We start from the raw sequence: 27,469 nt of genomic DNA, 5'->3' as shown, positions 1-27,469 counted from the left end.
GTGTAAAACATTATAGAATTTTTATGGAAATTATTAATAAATAATTGTAAAAAGTTTTTTAACTATCTATCTTTAATCTTAAGAATTAAATTAATCAGCCTTTAATTTTTTTTTTTTGTTAAACTTATACACATATTTATAGTGTATAAGTCACAGGTGAAAATTGTATTGATCAGTGATGTTGCAGATATATTTCATTCTATTATAAGTTTCTGAGTTATCTTGAATATAAACATTTCACATATATTAATTATTATGTTGAAGCTATTTTGAGCTAGTGGCCTTAGGCACTTATATTCTTTTTAACTCGAGTTTTCTTCAAAACCCCTCTCTATACCTTGACTATATTATTGTTTATCACTTCATCAGACTAAGCAATAATTGACCTCAGATCTGCATACTTCCCCGAGGAGCCTGTAACCATGAGATTTGAAAACGCGGTGTTGGTAAGTCTGTCAGTTTTCTCAAAATTCAGGACTCTATCCATTATGTATTTTTTGATGGGATCAATCGTGATGTCCCTGAGGATGTCATTCGTCCTAATGTACCATGGAACTTTGAACAGTCTTCTCAGACCCTAGCTTTGTGTAATTTCTTGCTGGTGAATAGTAGTATTTGAAGCTTTGCTAAACGCTACACAACCATATAGAAGTGATGGACGAACTATTTGGTTATATATCAGTTTCCTGTTCTTAGCATTGAGATTTTTATTTCTGAATAGCGGTTGAAGGTAATGAAGAATTTTGGCACAGCTAATTCTTTTCAGTTGAACATGTGTAAGCCATGTGAATCGTTTGTTAAACGTGATGCCAAGATATTTAACGCTATCCTCCCAGTTTATAACATATAAATATATATTATTTTTTACTTTTTTAAAAAATATTTGTATAGCATTTGTTGTGAACTACTTTTTACATTTTGATGCATAGGATACACTCATTCGATGTTTTATGTTAATAGCATAAGAAAAACTTTTTTAAGGACTTTAACTTAACAGTACATTAACATAGAAAAATTTAGCATAAATTTTGTTTAACAGAAATGAGAATACAGCAGGATAATAAAATTTATTCATTTAAGAGAGTTTTGGTAATACAATAAAAACCCAATATTTTTGTATTCATTATTATCCAAACTTCGTTCTGTTAATGTTTTTTTACATATAAATGTAAATAAAAGAGTATTGAAACGTATTTCTGAAGCTAGTTGAATGCAGACTTCGCCAATAAGAAGTTCGAGGAAGACTCGTATCTATTAGGAAAATTGATTTCGAAAGGACGAAAATGACAGTCTTGCAAAATGTCTCAATTCTAAAATTAATAATATTATTTTTTATTTGTTTTTAATCAAGCCAAACAGAATTGACATTAAAATTATATATTAATAATATATATTATATGTAGAATATACAAAATATTTTCAGTTTTATATAGAAAAGTGTATAAGCAATTGTAAATTGACCTCGATTTAGTTTTGCTATTATATCCTTATCAGCTCTATAAATGATAAATGAATCATTTTCACACTGCAGTAAACTGAATGTTCGTTTGTGTCTGTTATTCCTGGCATTAATATTTCATCATAATTGAGTTGTTAAGATTGATAGTTAACAACTTTTTTGCATGCCATGCGATACCTAACAAAACAAATTATTTCCTTTTTAGAAAACTTTTATATTTTAGTATTATAGTATTGTTGTATTTAGTACAATGTTTTAATAACTAATTTAATAATATTTAATTGTCGTAATAGTTTTGAAATTGCAGTTGGCTTGTTAGGCATATGAATTAAATTGTCATTGAAGTATCATTAAAAATAAATAAATATGTTTCAATATCAAATATTTTAAGTACTTTTAACTGACGTTCATTTTATATTAATTATTTAAATTCATTAAATAAATAGTTAGCGAATATGAAATCCTTTAAATTTATATTAATTTTAAACTACTTTTGATGAAATCGATTACAAAAATATTTAGCACATATAAATCCAATTATTCAATAATTTACTGCTTAATACATTTTATATAATAGATTCATATATTTTCCTTGAATTCTTTTTTGTACTACAATATTTTCATTTATTTTCATTTCAATACCGGAAAAATAATTACATAGGTACGAAAAATGTAAATTTTCATTAAGTTGGACATATTGATTTCGTAGAGAATTATATTGCAGATCAAGAATACAGTAGTTCGTCAATGGACGTAGTTTTACAAGCGGCTTATATTCAAGCCCGCCAAATACTATACTATATTGCAGATCACGAAACACAAATATATTCTCCAAATAGTTTTTAACTTTATAATTTCATTCCTGCCAGTTTTTACACCTATCATTATTATTAAAAACATGGTATTTTAGCGTTATCCTTTTTATTGTTCCAAAGAAAATGGTAAATAAAACACACATGTGATTAAAAGTTCAATCAAGGTTTTCTCTTTAAAATATAGTTTTGATATTTGTATAGCTCATAAGGTTCAAACTTCAGATCATATAATTTTTTGTAAACTTGTCGGCACATAGCTTACAATGGCATAACGGAAACTCGCTATTAGAGCATCGAGAAACTACAGATTGTCCGTATTAACACGTTATTTTGTGTAACCCCTCAAAAAAATCAAGTAGTCATAAACCCCCTGATATTGGCAACTTATTCACATCGCTGAAACTTAAACGTCTAGAATATTTTTTGTGCAACAAAGTCTAAACAGTGTTTCTTGTGTGGCTTTAGCCACACTCCTATTGAAACAATAAATCTATCTATTCCATACCTATTTTATATTTTCACTCTAAAAGAAATTTGGTAATCAAGTGAGTATGGATTGGGTTGTGGCTAATGCGTTCAGAATTACTACTTTTGTTCTTTGTAAAAAAGTTGATGCTTTTACAACTCCAGATCAAAAGCCACACTATCATATAATGACTTTTAATAAGTACAAGTGGCGTTTCAATAGTTACTCATGAATTTTCACTCTTTGTGATGCGATAATCATGTATATTGACTGAATGCAAAATGACTCAATTACTGAAGAAAATTTGATTTTTCACATCAAATAATATAAATATTATACAATGCTTATATTTTATTTTTACAATTTTAACATGTTCTGCGGTTGTTAAACGATTGATGTATTAAACTAATAAATCTTAAACTAAATAAATGCTGCCTTTTATGCAAACTGTTTGACAACAGTGTTACCCAAAAACATATTTTCTTTTTACACACAATTTTTAATAAGGATAATTCATTTGTAACTAATTATTTTCGATTTTTGTTACAAAAATTATTTCCATACAACAAAATTTGTAGAGCAAAATAATATCCAAAAAAAACTAAATAAGAATTTTAATTAAATATACCATAATGTAATGAAATGTAATATGAAAAGGCTTAAAAGGATTTTAATACAATTAATTAAATGTAAATTAATTAAAATGAAATTAATGTTAAAATTAATATAAACAAACGTGTATAATTAACGAGTTAAATTTATTTGTTTGCCAACACAGCACATGTAAAAGTGAAGCCACTCGACATCCTGAAATGCTGATGCAGCCTAAAAGGATTCATAAGGACGAACTTGCACGTTTCATTGTTTACTGTATTTGCATTAATTTTGTTATAATTATAAAGCAATTATTAGTATCACGCACAAAAGCAGTGATTCAGACATCCAATCACTTGTACAAGTATCTCATAGACACATACGCTTTCACATAAATTTACAAATAATCCAGTAACAATTTCAGGCCCAGCAAAATAAACAGTAATTAAAGCCAAAACTTATGTACCCGAAAATGAACCAGAATTAAAGTGAATTTATGTAGAGCAGCTTTTTTATTGCAGACCACAATATGGTATAGTAAAAAATTAAAGGAGGCATTTAATTTTTCTATAATTGAGAAAATTATAAAGATGGTATATAGGTAGAATAAAAGTTTTAAATAATCGTGTATTATATGTATAAGTTTTACAGTTAAAAAAAAAGAATTTAAGTAATTTAACTACAAAAATTAAAAAAATATGAATGGTTGTACTCTACAAATATCTCATAATACACATATTTATTGTTTACTTGTTTTTTTAACAATATTATTTTATTTTTAATTGACCATCTGCGCGACATTTGTCAAGACGAAGCTGGAAGAAATGCACATTTAATATTTCTTCCTCTTTCACTGATAGATAGGGAAGATGGGGAATTTTGGCAAGAAACATGCCAACAACTGTTGGAATATGTTTTATTGAGTATCTCGAATAAATATCAAAAACAGATTTGAAAAATCTAAACATTTTTTAAAGAAAACAAATTGATAAAATAGATGCAGTTAGCTTTTGGAACATAAATTTATTCCTAAGGAAAAACAATGCCATAAAAGAAGAGCCGTAAAGGAATGCAACAGACACATGGGCAGTTTGCTTAAAGTCTGTTGAAGACTAGCTTAACCTCATCTAAATAATTCTTAACAAATCGATATATAAATACATACGTATTACTCATACTGCGATTTAAATTGGGCATATGTGACGTATGAGTAATTAGTCATTTTTACATTGCTTTTTTAATAAAAAACAAAACCATAGAATAGTGATTATATTTGAAAAGAATTAATTATTTAAAATATTTCTTTCAAATTATATTTAATAATTATATCATAATTTATTCATTATTACAATATTTATCAAAGGAATAGTGTTTTAGTTTCAGAATAATTTTGTATATTTTCATAATTATCAGTTCCGTTTTGTGAATACAATTAGCCCCATTAGTCAATTTTGCTACGACAAAATTTAACTACATTAAGACGAAGAAGAAGACGAAGATGAAAGAATCAGGATCAAGTAATAAAAGAATATTTGAGATTAGAGGTTAGTAAATAAATTGGCATAAAGAACGACATAAAGAAACAGGATCACGTAATAAAAGAGTATCTGAGATTAATTAGATACATTTGAAAATCAATAACGTTTATAACAACATATTCACCATGATTAACAAGATACTTGAAGGTAGTGAAAAGTGAATTCTTTTCAAAAACATAACATTTTCAGTCTAAGGACATTCGAATAACTGAGTAGTGCTATGTATAATGTGAGCTTTTCTAACCCGTATGTATTTATAAATTTATAAAGTGAAGTCTAAGTACATACATTACATGATTTGCAAATGTCATGAGGCTATTTTTGTATCTATAGAAACTTGTTCCTATAAGAAGGGATTATTATTTTTAAATAAAGTTAATAAAATAGGGGTTTGGATTTTCTTCACCCAAAATATATTATTGTATTAAAGTCATATTAGTAATTACTTCAGATATAAATACAACTAGTTAAAAGTAGTGTTAAGTAATTGTATATACTTACATACATATAAGTAATAAAAAAAAGATGCAGGGGCCAATTAATAGAATCACATTATATTTAAGGGGTTACAAGAAGGTCAATAAAAATTTTATTTTTAATCACTTAAATTCTTACGTTAATCACAATGCTGCTTCTGATATCCTGATGTGTATCTGATGCCTAATATTCGTAAGGATTGGTTTATTTGTTTGTGTATTATTTTTGAATTGCTAGTATTAAGAAGTTAATGCTATCAAACATGAAATATAGACTCACGTGTTAACATACAAAACCAATGTACACTTAATTTCTTTTATTCAAATTTCGAATTTTTTCCATTTTATTGGGTTTCATCAATAGCACTTGCTCTACCATTTGCAAAATTAACGCATAAACCACAGCTATTTGTTAAAGTCTATTGTTTTTAACTATTTTAATAAACTTTTTAAAAATTTTTTTTATGTTTTACACTTTCTTGACATATGTAAAATTTGAGCATCTGTCAATTAATTGTTTACAGCAGTTTAATCTGAACTACTCAATTCATTTAGCATTTTTACTATGAAATTCTTTTCCAATTTTTTGAACCGGATGTATCGCTAGCAAATATTCGCAATTGGATTGCGATTTTGTTGTTCAAATTCATTCGTTGTCGTCTAATGTAAGAGAGAATTCTCTGAAGGAACTAAAATCATACTCACGGGCCTACGAAAAGTGTATGGAAGATTGGGTTAAGGTTCATATGTTATCGCTTAGAAGGAGCTTTTGAAGAGATAAATAAATTTGATAAATTTAAATTGTTGTTTTATTTACAAAATCCGGGTATTTTTGACTGGAGGTATATTAATATACTCAACTTTTATAAATTGTTGTTTTTCTAAATTAAAATTGTATTATTAGCAGAAAACTTTTCTGCATACTTGTTCTAGATCACTAGCATCGTGCAAATTTATATAAAGAGTTCAAGAGCGACGAAGAGTTAATTTTTTTGCAGTTGCTTGTTTTCTATATGGGTCAGATTTTTAATCATAGTAATAAATTTCATTTTTTTAAGATATTTTGTTTAAGATATTTTTAAAGCTTTTCTATAGAAACTCAAATATACCTAAAGCTATATGAAAATATGTAACAAATCTTTGACTCACTTTTTACTTCTACAAAAATCTTCGAACTTAATTGAAGATAAAGCTACTTACTTTTAATTTTAAATTACTTTCGAAAAGTTCTTAAACTATTTAGTCAACAATTTTGCTGTTAATCTAAGATATTCCTTTTCAAGTCTCGTCATGGAACAACTTTCCTGAACTTCTATTTACTTTTTCACATATTCGTTTTATTTAAGGAGTAAAATTTTCACGAGACTAACAAAGTTTTGCATCATTTAATATAAGAATGCTAGAAAATGGATTTATTCTTTTTTTTTTGTATTTTTCAAACGTAAACAAAATAAATAAATAAAAAGAATAAAAAACTATTACACAATATTTAAAAAGAAATTACATTAAAATGGAAAAAGAAAGTGAAGAAAGTTTTACGAATTTTGTTGACTTCTGCAAAGATTTAAGTGTTAAAAAGTAAACAAATTAAAATAAAAATGAAAATAATTTAATTTTTAATTTTATACAATTTAATATAATTTCTTTTTATTATTTATTTGTTACTTGAAGGCTATTATAATATGTAATACTGAAGTAAACTCTGAACAAATTAAGTGGCAAAATATTTTTAATTAATTAAAAATAATAATTTAAAATTAAGGAGTTAACTTTTCTCAGTTATAATTTTTAATATTATTTTATTTGAGTAAAACTGCATACAAATTTTTATTCTTAAAAACTCAGCTGGAAACATTTTAGTTTTCATATCCAACTTTCAGAACAACGCAGGACATCATTAATTTATCGTTAATATATTAAACTAAGCTCATGTTGACAATTTACGCATAACACAGCTGCGAAACTGTTCCTTCAGTCCAAGTATACTAATATATGTTGGAATAAATTTATTTTATTTATATTTTGTTTTTACGATACGGATATTTCCTTTTCTTGAATTTCTGCAAAACTTGGCTAAGTTTATAAATATTTCTGTATACCACTCAGAACTGTTTGTCCTTCCCTTTACGTATCGTTCGGAGTTTCCCAGACATAATTTGCTTTTTATTAGTTTTCTTGAGAAATGTCATGACCATCTATTTTCTTAACAAAATGGTATGAAAACAAAAAAAATAAAATAAAATAAAACGATTACCCTTATTTGTACTGAGAACTATGTCTCTTCTTCATAGCTCAAGTTTATGGGAAAGTTTTAGTCCTGCTTTTCTATTTATTGGCTAAATTTTTTCATTTTTCTTATAATTTTATTTCCTTTTTCAAGTTTCGCATTGAGAATTTTCTTTTGTTTGTGTCACTTCTATAAATTTATTTTCCAGGAATATCCAAAAACTTGACATTTTAAATTAATAAAATATTTTAAAGAGGTAAAAAAGTACTTCTAATACCGAAAATATAACTAGAAAGGAAGTTAAAGGTTTACTTGATAAATAACTGATAAATGAAAGAAGTTAAGTTTTTCGTCACTAATAAATTTATTTCGCAACCTTGTCCCATTTGGGCTTTTAACGCTTATTGCAACAGTACTTAAACATTTAAAATAATAGTATTTTTCAAAGCTAAAAATTTGATTTAAAAGTTTTCGCAGCGAACTATCTTATCTATCTTTTAAATATTTGAAATGTAGTTGGAATCAAACCACATAACGTAACATGGCCAATTTTGCTAGCATAATCAGCTAACTGACGAATCAGGTGATGCATCATCTGGTTATAGCAAATATTTGTGTTTTTGCACTCATTAAATATAAATTCATCAAATAAGAAATTCAAAAGCGTCATATACTATTTTCCTGTTATTGTTTTCCCTTCTTCGAGGTAGTCATGTGCATAATAAACAATAGAAGCTTATTACATACCTCTACATACCATTACATACCTCGGATTCGTTCAAGATGAGAAACTCAATTTCAAAACATACTTGAAGCAAACTAGATATAAAGCCACTCAAGGTTGTTTTTCATTTTCTCAATTAATGGCAAAAGTGAAAGGACCCAAGCATACGTTCCAAATCGATAAATTTATACGTTGTCCCTTTAAATGATCAAGCATACATAAAGTAGTATTCACAAGTTCTGAAAAGGCCTACAGAGTTTACAATCAGATGTGTCAAGCGTACAGAAAAATTTGAATATTAGTGCGAAACTATCGGCTGGACGAATGTTAATAGATTTAAAAGCACTCACAGTGACTATTTGTTTTTTCTTGATCCCTCGAATACAAAACAGTTAAAGTGATCAATATTTATTATATTCTAGGTAGGAATATCATCATAAGAAAGTACAAAAATTATTGTCAACATCGGTGGAGTAACAATTTTTTTCAGATGAAATTGAGAGTCTAAACTAAATAATTAGACAGTTAATAAGATTCATACATGAGAGATAAAAACTAGGAAAATTAACCAGCGAAGGCAGTATTACTTTCATGGTGTAACAGATGACAGCATATAATGGGAACTGAAAACTTTTCAAAATCATTACTTTGAAAGCATAAATATCATCAAAGTTGAAAAAAACTACAGTATTCAAATGGACTAAAGCAAGATCAGTGCTCATCTAATTTGTGAAGAAATAACTTAGTTGATTATATTATAGGTAAATGTCTTTAAAGGCTTTAATGCTGACAATGTAGAACTTTCTTCAATTTGTAGGCATGTAATACAGATAACAACAACAAAAAAATCCGTTTCCCCCTGATAAACCAGTGTGTGTAATTTATAGAGCACAATCATCATGAAAACTTTATTGTTTTGAATGTTCTTTCACATCTTGAGTATAGTTGTGACTCATCTCTCATCGACGTAAGAATTTACTTCAATTATAATACTTTATATACAAGCACTGAAGAAATTATAACTGCAGTCAAATTTTCATACTTCGCACTTCTATAACTCGAATTTTCTATAACTCCAACTAAATGGAGTGCAACTGGGTTTAGAGAGCAAATTACGTATTATAAAAAAATACTTTAACTCGAAGTCTCAATAAGCCGAATCATTTCTTTGCAAAATGGTACTTCGAGTTATGGAAGTTTGACTATATATGCTTTGAATCCACTGTGAATAAACGTGGTATGCATTTCGTTGACAATTTTTTTGTATAGTAAATGTTTTTATCACATATTATGGATGCGTTTAGTTAAGATCACATATTTTCATAGTATCTTTATATCCGATAACGCAGAGGAATAGCAGAGAGGAATGCAAAATTTTTTAAATTTTTTATTAAAATCAAAAATATTATTGTTTCAGATCGTAAAGATTAGTTTGTTAAACATGGATGATAGTTTATTTCAGAAAGTATCAATCAGCGCTATGTACGAATAGTGGCATTACAATATCTAGCTGTTATTTTAGTTAAATTTGCAGTTTATGTATTTTGAAGCTTATCTGGATAATATTACTTCTTAGTTAGTTATTAAATGGATATCAGCATAATCTATGTTTTGAACAAAATTTCGATGATATATTAGAATGCTTAAATTTGGGTAAAAAAAAGCATTCGACATTAGTTTTTTTTTCTTTTTAGACAAGTACTCGTGGATAGAAGCGGGAGATTTCTAGCTAAAACGGTTAGCATCTTCTGTCAGCCTTTTATTGTATTATTTTTTTCTACTGTCAAATTCAGCTTTAACTAAGGCAATTAAACATTAGTAATTCAAAATTATACTGCGATTCATTAAAGTATTGCTACTACATATACATAGTGTTTTGTTATTCAACAAAAATTGCCTTCGAATTAGGTATTTCATTAAGTCCACTATGTTGTTTTCAATCATTCTAGAGATTCCTAAATGGCGACGTCTTACCCGCAAGTCAATACCACTTTTTTGGTTTAATACATCACCGTAAGAGACATAATCTGAAATTTTTCTTTGGCTACACAAAAATGACAGACTATTCAGCTTTTTTACTTTCAATATGAGTAATGCCCAACATCATTTGTCAAACATTTCGGTTGCCGGTAACAATAACGGTAAGTACTCGTACCTTTTATGACAAAATTATTATATATCTACTGGTTTTCATAGAATTAATACATTATATAAATCATTCCCAAAATCATAACATATAAGTGTAAGAAAAGTGTGCTGGTAAACATTTTTAGTAAACCATGACATTTGATTTAATAAATTATAAAGAATAAATAATTTCAAATATTTTACTTATAAGTTTTATTTTTTTAGGTATATATTGTAACAAAATATCTTGTGAAATTATTTACCCGTAAAACAATATGTCTGAAGAAATAAGTACTGATTCATCTGACACTAGTTCGATTGAAGATAGTCAATTAAAGAAAATTCAAATTGAGATTAACTTTAGTAAAGCTTTCACCAATCAGCTAGCGGAACAAGTTGCGGGCAGAATATACAACAAACTGTGTTTAAATAACGAAGTTCTAAAAGGTTTCTTAGCACGTGATGCATGTGGATCCACTGACAACATCGAAACTTTACCGTGCAATGAGAGCGATGATACCACTTCAGAATGCGTAAAATTTGTACCAGAGGTAGATATAATACTATATATATATATCCATTATATATATATATATATCTATATACATATTCTGATATTTTTTTATTATAATATATATTTTTTATAAATATTATAATTATATTTTGCAGGAAATTAAAAACTCAAGTGACAGTGATATAATGCAAGCACAGTTGGTTGATGCATACATTTCCGATGATCATGTGGCATATGTTACTTCTGATAGTTCCAATGAAGATTTGATCCATAGTGCAAAAGATCGTCATCCATCTGCTAACGGGCGTAAGGCAAAAAAGCGTAAAGCGATAAAAACTCCTAAAGTCGCAAAAAAACGTAAGTTGAAAAAAGAATACGATGAGGATTAAATACTGAAGAACAGCTCTACAACTTCTTTGATATTAGCCGCATTAGTTTACTCTTTGAAAAACTGGAACGATGTTTTTATATACTAATATAAAATAAGGAAAAAGACTTTAAAAAGGGAGGCACCATAAGAAAAAAAAAATAATAAAAATTGCACCAAGCTTATCTATAAGGAGAGGTGTTGAAATATTGCGAGCAGAAATCAAAAACAGACAAAACTATATATAATAATAATATATTACTTCTTTATTTATGCTCAAAATTAAAAGCATTTTATATTAAATTAATAAGGAAAATATGTTGTTTTAATTCTTAAATATATATATCTAATATCGAAGATGATTTTTGTTTATTTTTGATTATTCTTTCGGACGAAACCTGGAAAATCAAATATTATTTATTGTCGCCATTTGAAATTTTGTGAGACTTCTTTCTCAGGGAGGGTTATAATAATGATTTAATAAAGTTAATATTTTAAATGTTTAAAAATACTTATAAATTATAAATGAAAAGTAACAAAGAGAAACCTGAGATATCTAGAGATGGTATCTCCACATACTAAATAGAGACCCCCCTTAAAGAAAAATCATACAAATTTATTACGATCTATGGATTGCATTACTTAAGCTAAAATAAATGTTGTACATTTCGGTCGAAAATGCTATTTTTGGGTATTGTCGGTATATGACAGATTAATGATTTGTAATGCAACCTCAATAGTCAATTTTGGGTATTGTCGGTATATGACAGATTAATGATTTGTAATGCAACCTCAATATTCTTAAAAATTACATCTCATTGAATGTCTATGGAAGCTTTTAAATGAATGTTTGTGATATATAAAGAAAATAAAAATTATTAAATATTGTTATTAACCCTGTTTTAAAGATTAACCCTGCTAAGCAAATATTTTAGTCCTAAAGGTCATGTTTAAGAGAAACTCATGTGTTTTACAAACGTCGAAATTATTATTAACGAAATTATTATTAACGAAATTATTATTTTCAATGTAAATTAAAAAATTAAGAAAGGGTTTAAGACAGACATTTCGATTTAAATTTGGTTTCGGTGAAGAGGCTTTCTGTACCTCATTGGAAATTTTTTTTCCTAAATGCAAAGAAAGATATGTTATTTTTCATATATAGGGAAAAATATCATAATTTCTAGTAAAGAAATAAAGTAACTCAGTTTTTGGATTACTAGCCATACTTATGTCATACTAATGCCATACTAACCATACTAATGCCATACTAATGCCAAACTAATGCCATACTAATGTCATACTAATGCCATACTAATGTCAAACTGATGTAATACCAATATCATACTAGCCATACTAATACAATAGTATATATAAGTAGAAGTTAGTTCACAAAAAGTTTTATATAGAAAATATATATTTTATATAATTTTAGTCTTGAAATAAAGAAGAAGAATTTAATTTAATTTAAAATTAATTATATTTTGAGCAAATTTTAATGTGCTGAAGTTCTTGTATGGAGCGTCATTAAATATTGCTTTGGAAATTTATTGAATTTACATTATTTTATACTTTAAAATACCAACGAAAAATTTGATAAAATATTCAATGAATAAACTTATTTCAAATAAATTTTAATAACTGTTTTTATATATATATATATTTTTTGTGAGGTAACATATATTGTTTAGTTTCTATTTAGTGTAAAAACTTAAATGCATCAACAGTTTGATTTTATTTTGAAATTTTATTGACTATTTTATTAAATTTTATTACACATCAATTTAATTGATATTTGACATTATTTGCTTATGATAATCATTGCAATAGTTATATGTACTATCATTATGTTCTATTCGACGCTTCGTACTGAGTTTCCATAATTATTTTAAAAGCTGAAATTTGGAATATGGCAAACCAGCATGCAGCATTTGCTGTACTGCTGCTGCGTCAAATAACAGGCAGACAACACCTGTGTTTGCTCTTTTTGTATGTCCTGCGACTGATTTTGGCATTTGGCCAACTAAATTCATATTTATTTACTGGAACATAAAGCACCAGGTCTTTGTGGATTTGTCTGCACAATGTTGTCTTTGGATTTTATTTATTACTTGTAAATTTTACACAATATGGCATTGAACCACAATGTCAACGGTGGAATGTTTTGTACTCGTAATAATGCATTCTTAACTGCCTGAACCTGAACAACAGAAAGCAAATTTTTATTAAAATACTTGTAAAATACCTGGTTTAGAATAAGGAAATAAAACATTGGTAAACATAAGAATTTGTGTCTTTATTCTAGCTGAGCTTGTAAGAGCAGTCATTTCTCATGGAGTTTATTTTATGTGGTTTTACACTAGGGTTTCATGTATACCAATTGCTTATAATAATATATATATTATTATTTTGACAAAAATGCTTTTATAATTTTTGACCATAAATCACTGTCTTTAATAAAAAATTTAACTCTCATTATTAGAAGCGATATTTTCTTGAAGTGGAGTGAAAATTTGCTAACGAAGAATAGGCCTAATGTGGAAAATTTGTTATACAAATATGGAAGTAAATAAGTTTTAGGTTTCCAAATATTTCTACGTAACTAAAATAATAAAAATAGTGTTTATAATTTATATGCAAAATTTATATAAAACATAAGTATATATAAAGTATAATTTTGTTATTAATCTTTTGAGTTGTTACGTCGAAATTTATATTAAAGTCTGTTTTGTTTTTTAAGAATGTTAACTTTTATTTCGTGCGTTATTTTTTAGTATAATTCTATACGTATTTCGGCAAATTCGCTTTTGCCTTCATCAGGAGGATTCCTAATATTAAAAACATCTATGCAACTTACAAGCTATTTATACTTATTACAGGTCTTATAATTTAAATCTAATTGGTAGGGTTATTGTTGTTTTTGTCCTTGAGGGTGTTAGGTAAAAAATGGTGGGATGGGTTAGTTTTTGTTGTTCAGGCTTAATCATGCGCAGGTAGTTCGGTCAACTGGTTGGATTTGTTTTTTGGGATGTATTTGAAAAGCCATGATGATACGTTTCCCTTATCGCCGTTGAGTAACGGTGTTGCCTGATGTTTGTGTATTTCGATGCTCTCTGCCGTTTCTAATTTCCTAAAAATTTTTTTTTTTTTCTAAAAAAAAAAAAAAAAAAAATAACGCACGAAATAAAAGTTAACATTCTTAAAAAACAAAACAGACTTTAATATATAAAGTAGTTTTAATAATAAATATTTATAAAATCAGCGCCATTTAAATTAGAAAACCGTAATTTTAATTTCACTAATAAAGGAAACTCGAAAGTGCATAAAAGATATTTCATACCATCAGCATATATCAGTTGTCTAACCCTGGTTCCATACCTGATGAATAAAGTATGTGAATAATGATTCTAATCTTCAAATAGAAACTCTCTTGCTAAAAAACTCTTGGTAAAAATTCACACGGCTTATGTTTTTTATGAAACACCGTGAGTATTTATAATATTCCAGAGAATTAATTATATACTCAGAGAATACATGATTTAAAATATTGAACAATAGGGGCTTACAAAAAATAGAGTAATTCTAGTTGCCATGTTTATTTTCCGAAATGAAAATAATGAAATATCATATTCTTTGATGATATACAAATCACTAACGCAAAATAAAACTATTCTTCTAGTTCTAATTATAAGTTTTCAATAACCTAAACACAAATGTAATACAAAATTCTTGCTACGAGAATCATAAAGACGTTATATTTACTTTAAATAGCTGGAGTTCAATAATGCGATATATAGTATACAGTATACTATAAAATGGCATAAAGTGACATATATTTTGTTATGTTGGTATACCCTTTCTTGTCATGTGGTACAAATTTGAGCGCCATCTGTCAATTAATTTGTTTACAGCAGCTGTTAATGTGAGACTACCTCAAGAGCATTTAGCGATTTTTACTATGGAAAATTCTTGTTGTACGCGATTTTTTGACTAAACACGGCACCACTGTCATCGCTCAGGCACCATATTCGCCAGATCTGGATCCGTGCCAATTTTTCTTGTTCCCGAAACTCAAATTGCTCCTTCGTAGTAAGCGTTTTGAGTCGATTAATTCGGTAAAAGAGAATTCGCTGAAGGAACTAAAACCCATACCTTCACAGGCCTACGAAAAGTGTATGGAAGATTGGGTTAAGCGTTGGCATATGTGTATCGTTTCAGAAGGAGCATATTTTGAAGGAGATAAAGTAAATTTGGAATACAATTTAAATTTGTGTGTTTTATTTATAAAATCCGAGTACTTTTTGAACAGAAGGAAAGTAGCAATCAACAAGACATACAAATAAAACTAACAAAGACTAAGCATTTGGAATTCTCAATAACATATGGGGATCTTCAAAAATCTCTCTTTGTATCAAAATAATTTTATTCAACATCAACTTTGAAACTCCACTTTTCTTGACATTGACAGCTGAACAATTCAACCTTCAATGATCAACTTTAGCAAGATTTTCCCTACCGCTATCTTCTTTGCATTTTGTGAGTATTACGCCTTATCATAATATCAGAAACCAAATTTTCACAAATAGGAAGCTTTCAATTACTTAAGAGAATATGGTATGCAATTATAATTAGCTTGGTCACAGTTTTTATAGATATCACTGAAAAAGTTCTTAAGTATAACCTTCAGTTCCTACATGCAGAGCTGACGGACTGCAACAGCTGTCCGTCACGTGATTACGTGATTGGTATATGATAAAGTTCATTATAAATTATTTGTAACGATTCTATGTTCCTTGTAGGACTTTTATGGTGTTGCTGTATGTACTATATGTTATATGATAAAGGATAAAAAGTTAATGACACTAACATTTGTTTGAAAAAAAGAAAGAGCTGGGATAAAACATGTACGTATAGGACAACTGAAAGAAAGAAACTCGTTAGGCGATTTGACAGTTATTTTCAATGTTTTCAAATATTTTATGATTTTTAAATAATCAGCAAATTACTTATAATATAGCTATATATTATTTTATATATATAGAGTGTTAAAACATTTTTAAATGGTGAATTAGTCAGTGCCCCTTTTTTGCAATACCAAAAATTAGGATTAATAACTTTTCTCATTGTCCACATAGGTTTAGTCTTCATCAACCTTTTCAGTTTACTGTCTGATTGTTTTTCAGGCTTTAAAGTAAAGTGATACATTTACTTACATCAACCTCTATTCATAAAATTTTATTTATTAAATTTTTCATACAAATTTTTTGGATTGCAAATATCAGAAATTGAATTTTACAAATTTAAATCATGGACCTTTATGTTAAAACAATTAATTTATGTTATTCAAATACAAATTTAGATTTTTATTGTTTGTTTATAGACAACAACTACAGTTGCCGTGTTATTTTCAGATCTCACCTTTTGTCGAAGTGACGACAAGAAGGGTTCGAATAGAAATGAAAAGACAGCAACAAAAATTTTAGTTAATTTATTGAAGATTTGACTGACCATACAACTCTGTTTCGAGTATTGCCATATACTCATCATCAGTGGTCTTAGAAATATTCGTATTTTTCAAATAATTTATAGTCAGTGTATAATTTCTTTGGACGGCAAGTGCCAGGCTTAGAACTTGGAAGTAGAAATTTTAAATTAATTTAAGATTCAAATTTTAATGCTTCTAAAAGCATTTTATAATTTTATAAGTTAAAATACTGAAAAAAATCGTACTAATTTAATTATAAAATTTTTAATAAAGGTATTTTCAGATCTTAATGAATACCATCGTAAGAGGAAAAGAATATTTAGTTTAACAATATCCCCTATCCCCTTACTTACTTAATGTTATATACTCAGAATTTCTTTTTTATCACAGTAATTTAATTTCGTTTTACGCATAAAGTGTCGTTATTTAATATTATCAATTTATACAACCAAGTACTTAAAATAAATTCATTTCGAGAAAGATTTCAGCTACCCATAAGCCTAATTTAGGCAATATATAGAATGATTTTTATGAACATGTGAATTATTTTTAATGTTCCTTCTCATGTTTTTATGCTTCAACTTTTTCCAAACAACTGAAAACACATTGTTAACATTTGAATCCTTTTGGATACACCAAGAAGTTCTGTAAGGATAGCACCAGCAAAAGCAGCAACAACAACAACAACAGCAACAACAATTTAACGATGCAAATAATAAAAAGTTTCCATGAACTGCAATATTTCAAGTAGGAACAAGCAATGAAACGGCAACAAAATCAGTTGAAAATTACTTTTCTTTTCGGCAACAAACGAAAAAGTTCAAACAATTGACATCGAAAAGTTATTAAAGTCAATGATGTTGTGTTCATTGTTGTTGTTGTAGTTGTTGTTGTTTTTTGTATCTGAAGAGCTACTCAAAGTTATAAGCAGAGCAAATAATTTGAATTTCAATTTGAGCGCCAAAGTACAAAGAAATTTATAAGGGCGTAGCATTTTGACATTTCATTATTGTGTCGGCATTTGTTGGAATTGCGAAATAATTTTGTATAAAAAAAAAATAAAGAATAAAAAAATGAAAGTTTGATTTATAGACACAATTTTCACTTTTTTCTTAAATTGAACATAAAAATTGATAAGCATTTAAAATTATATTTAAGCTGGCATATAAATAGTAACCCTCTTTCAAATTGTAGTGGAGTGTAACTATCTCTCCCAGTTTCAGAAGGTCTGAATTGATTCTAAAGAGTTAAGATAATCCAAATAGATTGAAATAGAATTTTTGAAGTCAATTCGTTCGTAACATTAACAAAAACGTTAACAGGTTTCTAAGTCAGAAGGATCTGCATTCAGATTAATTACAGACTTTTTAACAGGATATGTTACTGTTAATAATTACATTTTCAAACTCAAGAACATCAAAACCTGCAGATTTTGTGAAATGCAGAGTGAAACTTCCGCTAAATTTATCTCCTGTGAATAACAAAAGAGTAAATCCACTTACTTTATGATTACTGTTACTGAGATCTTGATCACTGTTATGTCAAACATTAGTCTCAAAATATTTGGGTAAGCTCAGAAATCTTTTTATATAAATATCACATAAGATTTTAAAGATTACGGTGTACCAAAGTCTCTTCTATAGATAATGTCATATTTTTATCCATAAGTTTTTGTATGTAACTAAATGTCATTGTTCGAAAGACGTCAAGCTAAATAAGGAAAAATTATTACAATGCAAGTGTTATACCTGAAGTATAATTCTGAGGTATAATTCTCATGAGTTTTTTAATTATGTAAATTAATAACTACAATATCCATATATTTAATTGGCTATTTATTACATTGGTTGATATTGAAGAGTACCCACATTTTTTTATCACGAGAATATCAAACACAATGGTCAAAAACCAATGAGCCTCCATATATGACTTCAAAGTTTTGTATGACGGCAAAGAAAGTTATGTTGAGAGTGGATTAAAAGAGAATTTTTTATTATGAGCTGCTCCTTGGAGTAACTTAAAATGATGTTCGAATGAAACAATCAATAAAAAACGATTGGAATTTCCAACAGAGACCTATTTAACATATGTGCTATCATAAGAATGCCAGACCGCACACGTTTTTGATGGTAGGTAAGTAGGTTAACGTGGCGCCCTTGTATTCAAGAAAGCCCATTTGATCTCTAATAATCGCCTATTGCAGTACCACAGATATATTGTGAATATCAGAAACTTATTTTCAGAATTGCTTTTTCAAGAAACTTATGACCTCGTATGGAGTCTTATTTGCACATAGATACTTAGTTTTTGCTAAGAGCTGCTGCGATATCCAACAACTACTGGGTATCGCACCCGAATAAAAAATAAAAGTTTTTAATAAAAACACAAGAGGATTCTTTTTAGCTTCTTTTCAGGTTGTAAGACATTTAATAAATATTTTCTTGAAACCAAAAACTGATATAGAGTAGCTATTTAAGAGAGTTGAGTAATGATTGAACGTTAACTGGCATAGTGTCAAGTAGGTTCAATGTTAGTATTTGATATTAACAGAAACGTAATACACATTCCACACAAATATGCATGTTTTCTTGAAATATTTTTAAAAGTTTTTTAAATCAAAAATATTTAATTAAAACTCTATTTAAAAAAGCAGACAAATTCATTAAATCGTATGTAAACGGCAATACTTGGACGTAGGTGTATAGGTAGGAACGATTAGGTTCCCCTCTGTATTTTGATGTGTCGTTCTACTTTTAACAAAAAATTAAGTGCTTTTCTTATAATTAGTCTATAATTGATTTTAAAATGGTGCTGTGATACTTTGAATATGGGCGGAAGCTGATAGGATCAACTAATGGATACACATTAAAAGACAAAACTGTTTTTGCCATATCAGTATATCAAACCCCCCTTTAATTTCGTTTCTGGCTAAGCCCATGCGATTATATAATAATTATAATTCTGTGTTTCTACTTAGAAAAGTAGATTAAAGTACTTATCGGCGGAAATGAGTAAAATTTAATTTAAACCAGTTTTGTAACATCCATAAGTTCATTTCGAAATTAATTTATTTTAATGAAGTTCGTATTAAACTGTCAACTTCATTATTTGAATGAATTTTTTATTTTTCCTAGGAACCATATGTAACATTAAAAAATTTGCTATAAATTAGAATGAGACGATATTGTTTATTTTCAGTTTTTTGTAAGTAGTGTTTGACGACCATGATGAAAATGAATTTGTTGATTTCGATAATTGTAGTAATATTAGTTGCAAGCACATCCACATACGCATATCAATGGGTAGACTCCTTGGGACATCCAAGTTAGTAAATATAATATATACTATATTCTTTGATACTATATTGTATACATTTATTACTTTTATGTAAATCATTTAAGATTATCCGGGCCAATGCGTTTACAGAGGTGTTTTAATATCTCCAAACAGTATGTACTATCCAAGTGATGAATGCTTAACCATAGAATGTATGGATACTTCTGGAATTGCCTACTTTACATCGTAAGTGCAATAAGGTTTAAACTAAAGTTATCATTAATATATCTCATATAAATATTTTTGTTTATAGATGTGATCCAGTTGACATTCCTCCGAATTGCCAATTGAGCGATTATGAATTGGATTTGGAATATCCTTATTGTTGCGACAGAGAAACAATTTGTTATTAGTTGCTTTATAATTTATTCAATTTTTATTTATAATAAATTAAAACATGCTTAGACCTTAATTATCACCAAAATAAAATAATAAAATAAAATCTAATAAATCTGTTACTATCAGGCTGAATGTACATTAGTTTGAAATTTTATTAATTAATTAGTTTTTGTAGGTTTAGTTAAATTAATGTATGTATTACATTTGCGGTTTATGGCAATTAACTTTAATAATTAAAGCTATTTAGCCGATCAAAATTCGATATTCTTAGAACTTCTGGTTTGATATATAATATACAATGCAGATATTCAACTTTTTATCTGCCATAGTTTTCGATGTAAATAAAAAATATATAAAAATAGAACACGATTGGTTCCAAAATTGGAGGAGTTCATCTTAAAAACTATATTTAAGAAAAATTTTATTTCAATATCTCTAGCTTCAGAAAATTCAAATTGTGATCGGCTAATTTCTGCTCTGGCACACTGTGCGCTGTTATCTATAATATTTTTTTAATGGAAACCATATGTTACATTTTAAAGTTTTCTATAAATTGGAATGAGCCGGATTTTACACTATTAGTTCTCTATAAGAACTGCTTGACGCAATAATGAATGTATTCATTTCGGCCACAATTATATTAATATTAATTGCCATCACAACCGTAGGCGCAGAGAACACAGATCAATCATTGGCAGACGATAGTTAGAAAATGTAAAATGTATTATATACTAAATTATTTAAGTACATTTCTGTTTAAGGTTTCCCTGATCAATGTGTCTACAAAGGTATACCACTAGATCCTGATGACATTTACTATCCAGCAGATGAATGTGCAAGTGTAAGTTGTTTGGATTCAGATGGACTTGCCACAATATCAAGGTAAGTACAAGAACACTCTCACTAAAGTTATTATTAATATAATTGAAATATTTTTGGTAATAGATGTGAACCAATCGAGAAGGCAGATGATTGTGAAATATCGCCTAATATCGATTCCGGCCCAGAAATGGATTTCCCTTACTGTTGCGAAATTTGTTAATAGTTGTTGTATTTATAAGTGTGTCATAATGAATTAAATTATTTAATTACAATTATAAATTTAATTACTTATTATGTAGTTACACTTTGAGCATAAACCAAATATAATCAATTTGTGGTTATTTGGTTAATTGAATTTGAATCTGCAATTTTTTAGTATCCTTTTACTTACTTCAATTACAACCTTACAGTTACAAGTGCTACAGTTCTCTAGTAGGAAATGGACCAATTTTTAAAGAATTTTGAATGATACACTTCGGTCAGTAACTACTCCATTTTTAAGACATACTATTAATTTTAAATACTCTTTGATACGTATTATTTATTTATTGAAAAGGTATTTAGCAATGCTTTAAATTTAATGGAATTTAAAAATTTTCTATTACTAGAAATAGATCTTGTTACAAAATAGAAAATTTGAAAAAATAAATAATGGAATAAGGAACATATATATTCATATATTAACTTAAATCAAAATATTAATTAATATTTAGAACATATATCTTAATCTTCAACGGACTGCATATTTGTCTAGCTCTTAGCTTAGTACATAGCATATGTATAATATAATCGCTCAATACACCGAATATCCAACTAATGACCAATTCAACAAATGTTCGTTAAAATAAATATCCAGTTTAACAAATATCCAGTTTAACTAACCAATTTAACAAAAAAAAAAACGAAATTCTATCATTGAATGTTCTATATACTTGATATAAATTTCGTTATATAGAATAATCAGTGATTGCATGAAACAAAATGTATATAAAAGGAAATATATATTAGTGTCATAAAAATTAAAATGGACAAAGTATCATAATGTACATTGCAACATCTCGGGAAGCTGACATAGGAAGCATACATATATAAAATCAGTAGAGATAACCAAGAATCTTTACTTCATTCGTTAAGATTTTTGAAAATGTGATTCTCAAAAAACTGAACTGATAACTTGATTTAATGAATTTTTTAACTTAACGTATAATTTATATAAGATATATTGTATTTCGTTAAATTAAACGTCAACTGTAGATATATTGTTATGAATTAATTTAGATTTGTATGGGAAAGAAAATTGAACATAATAAAGATGTTAATAATAGAATATTGCAAATATAAACAAAATCGGAAAAATAATTTATTTCACCTACCCTTTTCAAGTGAAGTATTTAATACTAAAAAAACTTCCAAGTACCGCATAATATAATAATGATATTCAATACCCATTTCAAAGAGAGCACAAAACGAAGGAGCTGGAGCTGGACTAATATTTCACATAATTCTGTTATCAATACTCAGATGAAAGGTGAGAGAGCTTGCTTTAGTATTAAAATTTTTATAGACAAAATTTTATTATAAATGTCACATCTAGTTCTACTGTGTTTATCATATACCTGAACCCATTCGTAATTATCATTTTATATAATGCAATCATAATTAAAAATATTTGAAAGTCTTTATTTGAATAAACACTTTTTTTTTCAATCTGGAAATTGTATTATGTAAATATAACTATATTAATGAAATATTAAATACTTTTAATATACATATATTACACTGTTTAATACTTACCGGTGTGATAAAAATTGAATATAACAATTATTGTGGAGCAATTCCGCAACAGTTATTTAAATAAAAAAATTTTTCCGAAATTTACACGTTTGAAAAATAACGTTGATATTATAAAATTGATGAACATATGCTAATTATTATTTCAACACAAATATTATTAATTAAAATAATTTTTTTCACATCGATTTGTTCATTAATTAGTAAACAAAATTAATTGGAGAGGTGGAAATATCGTATATTAGAAACAATCAGACACTAATGTCTATGTTCTTAAAATAACTTTGTAATTAATTTATAGACTTAATAATAATTTTTTTTTATTATATTATATATTTGCAAAATATTTATAAAAAACATATTATTAAAATACACAACAACAAGTCACTAAACTTGATTAATCTTGACAAAAATTTCACAATTAAATAAAATTACAATAAACCGATCAACTCCCCGCTTGGGTTATTAGCAAAACAAGACTGCGTTTACTCATTAAACGCATTACTCTTTTCTCATATTTAACTTTATTCTCATACGTTAAGCATAAATTTAAATAATAAATGAAAAGTAATGGGGAAACTAATATTAGTAACGGGAGTACAAAATAACACCCCACCAGACATTCTCTACATCAGTAACAGATTTCATAGACAACATCTGCTCTGATTTAACAAATGCTTAATAATACATTATGTGAAACCATTATGTTTGTTTTTATTGCTGAATAAGAAATTTAAAATAAAAAATTGGTTGATTGTTTTTAATGTACAAATTAATTATATATTTAAAAAAAAAAAAGAAAAAAATTTTAGTTTTTCTACTCTATGAGAGACTGTTAATGTTTTGATTTTTTCAACATATTTTTTTACATTTGAAATTTCTCGACACAGGGTCATTACAGAAAAATTGGATTCTAATGGATCGATAATTTCAGCATTGAAAATGTTCATATAAAGATTTCATTCAAAAATGGGTAGTTCGAATATTTAATCATTAAAAATTATTTTTATAAAATTTTTTTAACTTTCACTAAAGGAATTTTAATAACTTAGAGGATTGTGGAAATAATGAGGAATACACTAGAAAAAATCCTTTGTTAAGACTTTTCTGACTTTCATAAATTATTTATAATAACAGTTAGAGGTTGTCCCAAAGGAAAAATGATTTATATAAATGTCTATGTTTCATATATGCAGATATATGTATGTACACTGATATTTTCATCAGTGTAACTTTAAAGAGCTGTTTTTAAAAACACTCTACTTTTTGTTCGTCAAGTTTTATTAGTACTACTATTTCTATTGTATAGTTGTCGATTTTAAAGTTAGTTGTTATTTAGAATTTGTTTTTATTATTTTAGATTATACCAGTGATCCTAAGGAATCACTTAGGCTAAAAAGCCTATTATGTTATAGTTTCTATTATCTTTAGATTATTTTGTAAGGAGAGATTTCTACACCTCTCTTAGACCTAAAAGCCCATTATGTTATAGTTTCTATTATCTTTTGTTAAGGTGAGGTTTTTCCCAATACTTCCGCTCTCAATATTGTTTTACCTTTTGAGTGTTATTGTTTAATGTTTCGTCCTAACTTCTGCTGGGCAACATGTGTATTCGAGGTGAATTTGTTATTTTTTTTTCTTTATCGCAACTTTCAGTGATGCTCAAGCAAATGTTTGCTGCTCTTAGTATGTATGCTTACAACTTGAAATAGTCAAACGCAAAGAAAACCAACAAATTTGCAATACGATGTATTAAGGGCCCATTAGACAGCAACGTTCGTTGTCAACGCGCGCTTGCCATTACACAAACAATTTTTTAAAAATTTTTTAAACACGCCCCAGATAAAACAACAAATATACTAAAAAATCGCTCTCACATGAGAATTTTTTCTCCTACTTTTCTCCTACTTTGTGAAATGCGAAATTTGTTTGTGTAATAGTAACATTTGAAATTTTAAGAAATGTGTTGACGAAAATCAAAAAATTTTGATATTTCTTCAACCACGCTCGTGTTTTTGCATATACAGTCGGATTTGGTCGGCATGCAAAATTTAATTTATTTTGAGAAATGGAAGCGTAAACATCGTTTAAATGCACGCATGATTTGTCGTTAGCATGCGATGCTTTGCAAATATGAATGAATTGTATCTTTAATTTTAAATATTTGTATTTTCTACCTAGGTAAAATTTTTTAATTTCCAAAACATTTTATTAAGAAGAATTAAAATATTAATAACCTTGGGCTAAAAAAAAATAACCAAACATTAAATTACAATAAAAATTTTGTTTTAAATATTAATTGCATTGTGCACCTACGGAAAATTTGTTATTAAAAAATACCAAAAAAAAAAATTAAATTATATAAAATATAATATATATAAAAATAAATATATAAATTGAAATCATAAAAATAAATATAAATATATAAATTAAAATTATAAATTAAATGTAAAACATTATTTTTCGTAAGGAAATTACGCATAGCAGCCGCTGTCGACACTTCAGCGATTGCTTTAATACTGATGAGTGAACAAATTTTGCATTGTTTGCTGGAGGCGTGTTTAAAAAATTGTTGGTAAATTTAATGTGTAATGGAGAGAGAAGACTTCGTGTGTTTGTCAACGCGCGTTGATGTCTAAAGGCCACTTTATACGCATACATATTTATATATACATATATACATATCTGTATGCTCAGTTCAACAGTATTTACATGCGTTAATGAAGTGAAGTGAGATTTAATTCTTAATTGACAACAAACTTAATTAAGAGAATTATTCTATATGGACTGTTTGCTAGTTTCAGCATGTATTGACCTACTTATAGTGTTGTTTCTGGTAATTTATATATATTTATAAGTATATGTATATTTTATGTATATTTATTTAATAAAAAAAAAACTATGTGGGTGTATCAATAAATTGCACTGCATAACATTTTGATTAAATGAAATTAATAATGTTAAAACTTGAAGAAAAATTGATATGTTTATTATATTATATTATTTATAACAATTATTTTATATTTAAAGAGATTAAAAATTTAAGCTTATATGTAATATGTACTTAAGCAAAATTAAAATGAATATGAAACTTTCACATAATATACGGCTTTGTAATAGGGCCTTTTTAGAGTCTAATTTAATTTGATTCTTACACTAAAAAGCTTAATGCAGTGATGTTCACAAAATTGTTGGAATAATATGGTATATTAAAATAATATAATTAATTTTGTCTTGAAATCCTTCTTATTCTGTGCCCTTTTTAATATAATTTTAAACACATGTATTTAAATATTATATTCCATATAACAAATGATTAAAATATAAAAATATGATATAGTTATAATATAATGCGTAATATTTTTTAATTATATTGCAAAAAAACACAGAATTAGCACAACTTTGGTTTGGCCTGCGGAATATCCAAAATATAAAAAATTAACTTCAATCAAAAACTTTAAAATTACTTAGACCGAAAATAAAACTTTTAAAAACATAAAAACTGAAAATATAAAATAACTATTTAATATATTATTTTATATAAAGTAATTCAATTAAATATTAGATCTAAAAAAGCCAATACAAATAATAAACAAAAATATTGAATAAAACAAATAAAAATAAAAATTTTATAAAAATTTTATTTAAGTTATTTTTTTAACTTAAAGGTATTTTTTCTATTATATACAATTTCAAAATTTTTCTATTTTTTTATTTAAAAGAGCATTTAAGATTTAAATTTTAAGCTTCTACACCGCGAATAGATACAGCATATAAAGAACTCGAAAAAGAAGCATGAAGTAACAGAAGCTCTGAATGCTGTAATAGGAGCTCTATATACTGTAAAAGCAGATGTTACACTTGTGGAAAAAATAGAAGAGCAACGAAAGCTGCAGACTGTTTATCACTGTTGCAATATAGTGATACTCAGAGCACCTCAGTGAAGCTCCAACGTAGACTTCACAGCACATAAATACATATGTATATATATTACGATGGTTTAGAAAATTTTTTCTGATTAAATTGGTTAAATTGTTTTCTAGTAGCTTTGTGGAAAGAAAGAAGGTGTGGAAAAAATTTCAGAAAATTTTTTTTTAGAACTTACCCTTAAAAAATAAATCATATGCTTCTATAATTAATGTTACAAATACAACTGTTTTTGTGTACTGGAAAGATCTATCAACATCTCAACTTGGTTTTCCTTTAAAAGTTCGCTTTTGAAATAAAATCAGTTTAAGATTTATTAATTGCAATAACTGCAGTTTCATTTTTGAAATAAACGAAAATGCAACACAGTGTAGATAATTATAATAATTATCTATATATAATGAAATCTGAAAGACAGCAAAATTGACAAAAAACCTATATTATATATATACTAATATATAA

The 27,469-nt window shown here is 27.0% G+C and overlaps 3 protein-coding genes across 3 annotated transcripts; all 3 read left to right on the top strand.

The window, feature by feature from the left end:
* The first annotated feature begins 10,650 nt into the window (after positions 1–10,650).
* LOC119672188 lies at positions 10,651–11,547 on the top strand. The gene is made up of 2 exons (XM_038083181.1): positions 10,651–10,977; positions 11,096–11,547. The coding sequence occupies exons 1-2, from the start codon at positions 10,702–10,704 to the stop codon at positions 11,327–11,329; spliced, it is 510 nt and encodes a 169-aa protein (XP_037939109.1). The 5' UTR covers positions 10,651–10,701; the 3' UTR covers positions 11,330–11,547.
* An 8,442-nt stretch (positions 11,548–19,989) lies between these two features.
* LOC119673341 lies at positions 19,990–20,541 on the top strand. The gene is made up of 3 exons (XM_038084606.1): positions 19,990–20,116; positions 20,194–20,314; positions 20,382–20,541. Exons 1-3 carry the CDS (start codon positions 20,017–20,019, stop codon positions 20,479–20,481), a joined length of 321 nt encoding a protein of 106 aa, XP_037940534.1. The 5' UTR covers positions 19,990–20,016; the 3' UTR covers positions 20,482–20,541.
* Positions 20,542–21,064: 523 nt separating this feature from the next.
* On the top strand, positions 21,065–21,529 carry LOC119686786. Its single transcript, XM_038101120.1, has 3 exons — positions 21,065–21,171; positions 21,229–21,349; positions 21,413–21,529. Exons 1-3 carry the CDS (start codon positions 21,078–21,080, stop codon positions 21,507–21,509), a joined length of 312 nt encoding a protein of 103 aa, XP_037957048.1. The 5' UTR covers positions 21,065–21,077; the 3' UTR covers positions 21,510–21,529.
* The last annotated feature ends 5,940 nt before the right edge of the window (positions 21,530–27,469 follow it).

This window comes from Teleopsis dalmanni, chromosome 1 (assembly GCF_002237135.1).
Source record: "Teleopsis dalmanni isolate 2A chromosome 1, ASM223713v2, whole genome shotgun sequence".
In the NCBI taxonomy this organism is placed as follows: Eukaryota; Metazoa; Arthropoda; class Insecta; order Diptera; family Diopsidae; genus Teleopsis; species Teleopsis dalmanni.
This window is presented reverse-complemented; position numbering and strand designations above follow the sequence as displayed.

Coding starts and splice junctions, on each gene's coding strand:
- LOC119672188 (XM_038083181.1), top strand. CDS start 10,702: ATGTCTGAAGAAATAAGTACTGATTCATCTGACACTAGTTCGATTGAA. Junction 10,978..11,095: donor GCGTAAAATTTGTACCAGAG/GTAGATATAATA, acceptor TATATTTTGCAG/GAAATTAAAAACTCAAGTGA.
- LOC119673341 (XM_038084606.1), top strand. CDS start 20,017: ATGATGAAAATGAATTTGTTGATTTCGATAATTGTAGTAATATTAGTT. Junction 20,117..20,193: donor AGACTCCTTGGGACATCCAA/GTTAGTAAATAT, acceptor AAATCATTTAAG/ATTATCCGGGCCAATGCGTT. Junction 20,315..20,381: donor GGAATTGCCTACTTTACATC/GTAAGTGCAATA, acceptor TTTTGTTTATAG/ATGTGATCCAGTTGACATTC.
- LOC119686786 (XM_038101120.1), top strand. CDS start 21,078: ATGAATGTATTCATTTCGGCCACAATTATATTAATATTAATTGCCATC. Junction 21,172..21,228: donor TCAATCATTGGCAGACGATA/GTTAGAAAATGT, acceptor TTTCTGTTTAAG/GTTTCCCTGATCAATGTGTC. Junction 21,350..21,412: donor GGACTTGCCACAATATCAAG/GTAAGTACAAGA, acceptor TTTTGGTAATAG/ATGTGAACCAATCGAGAAGG.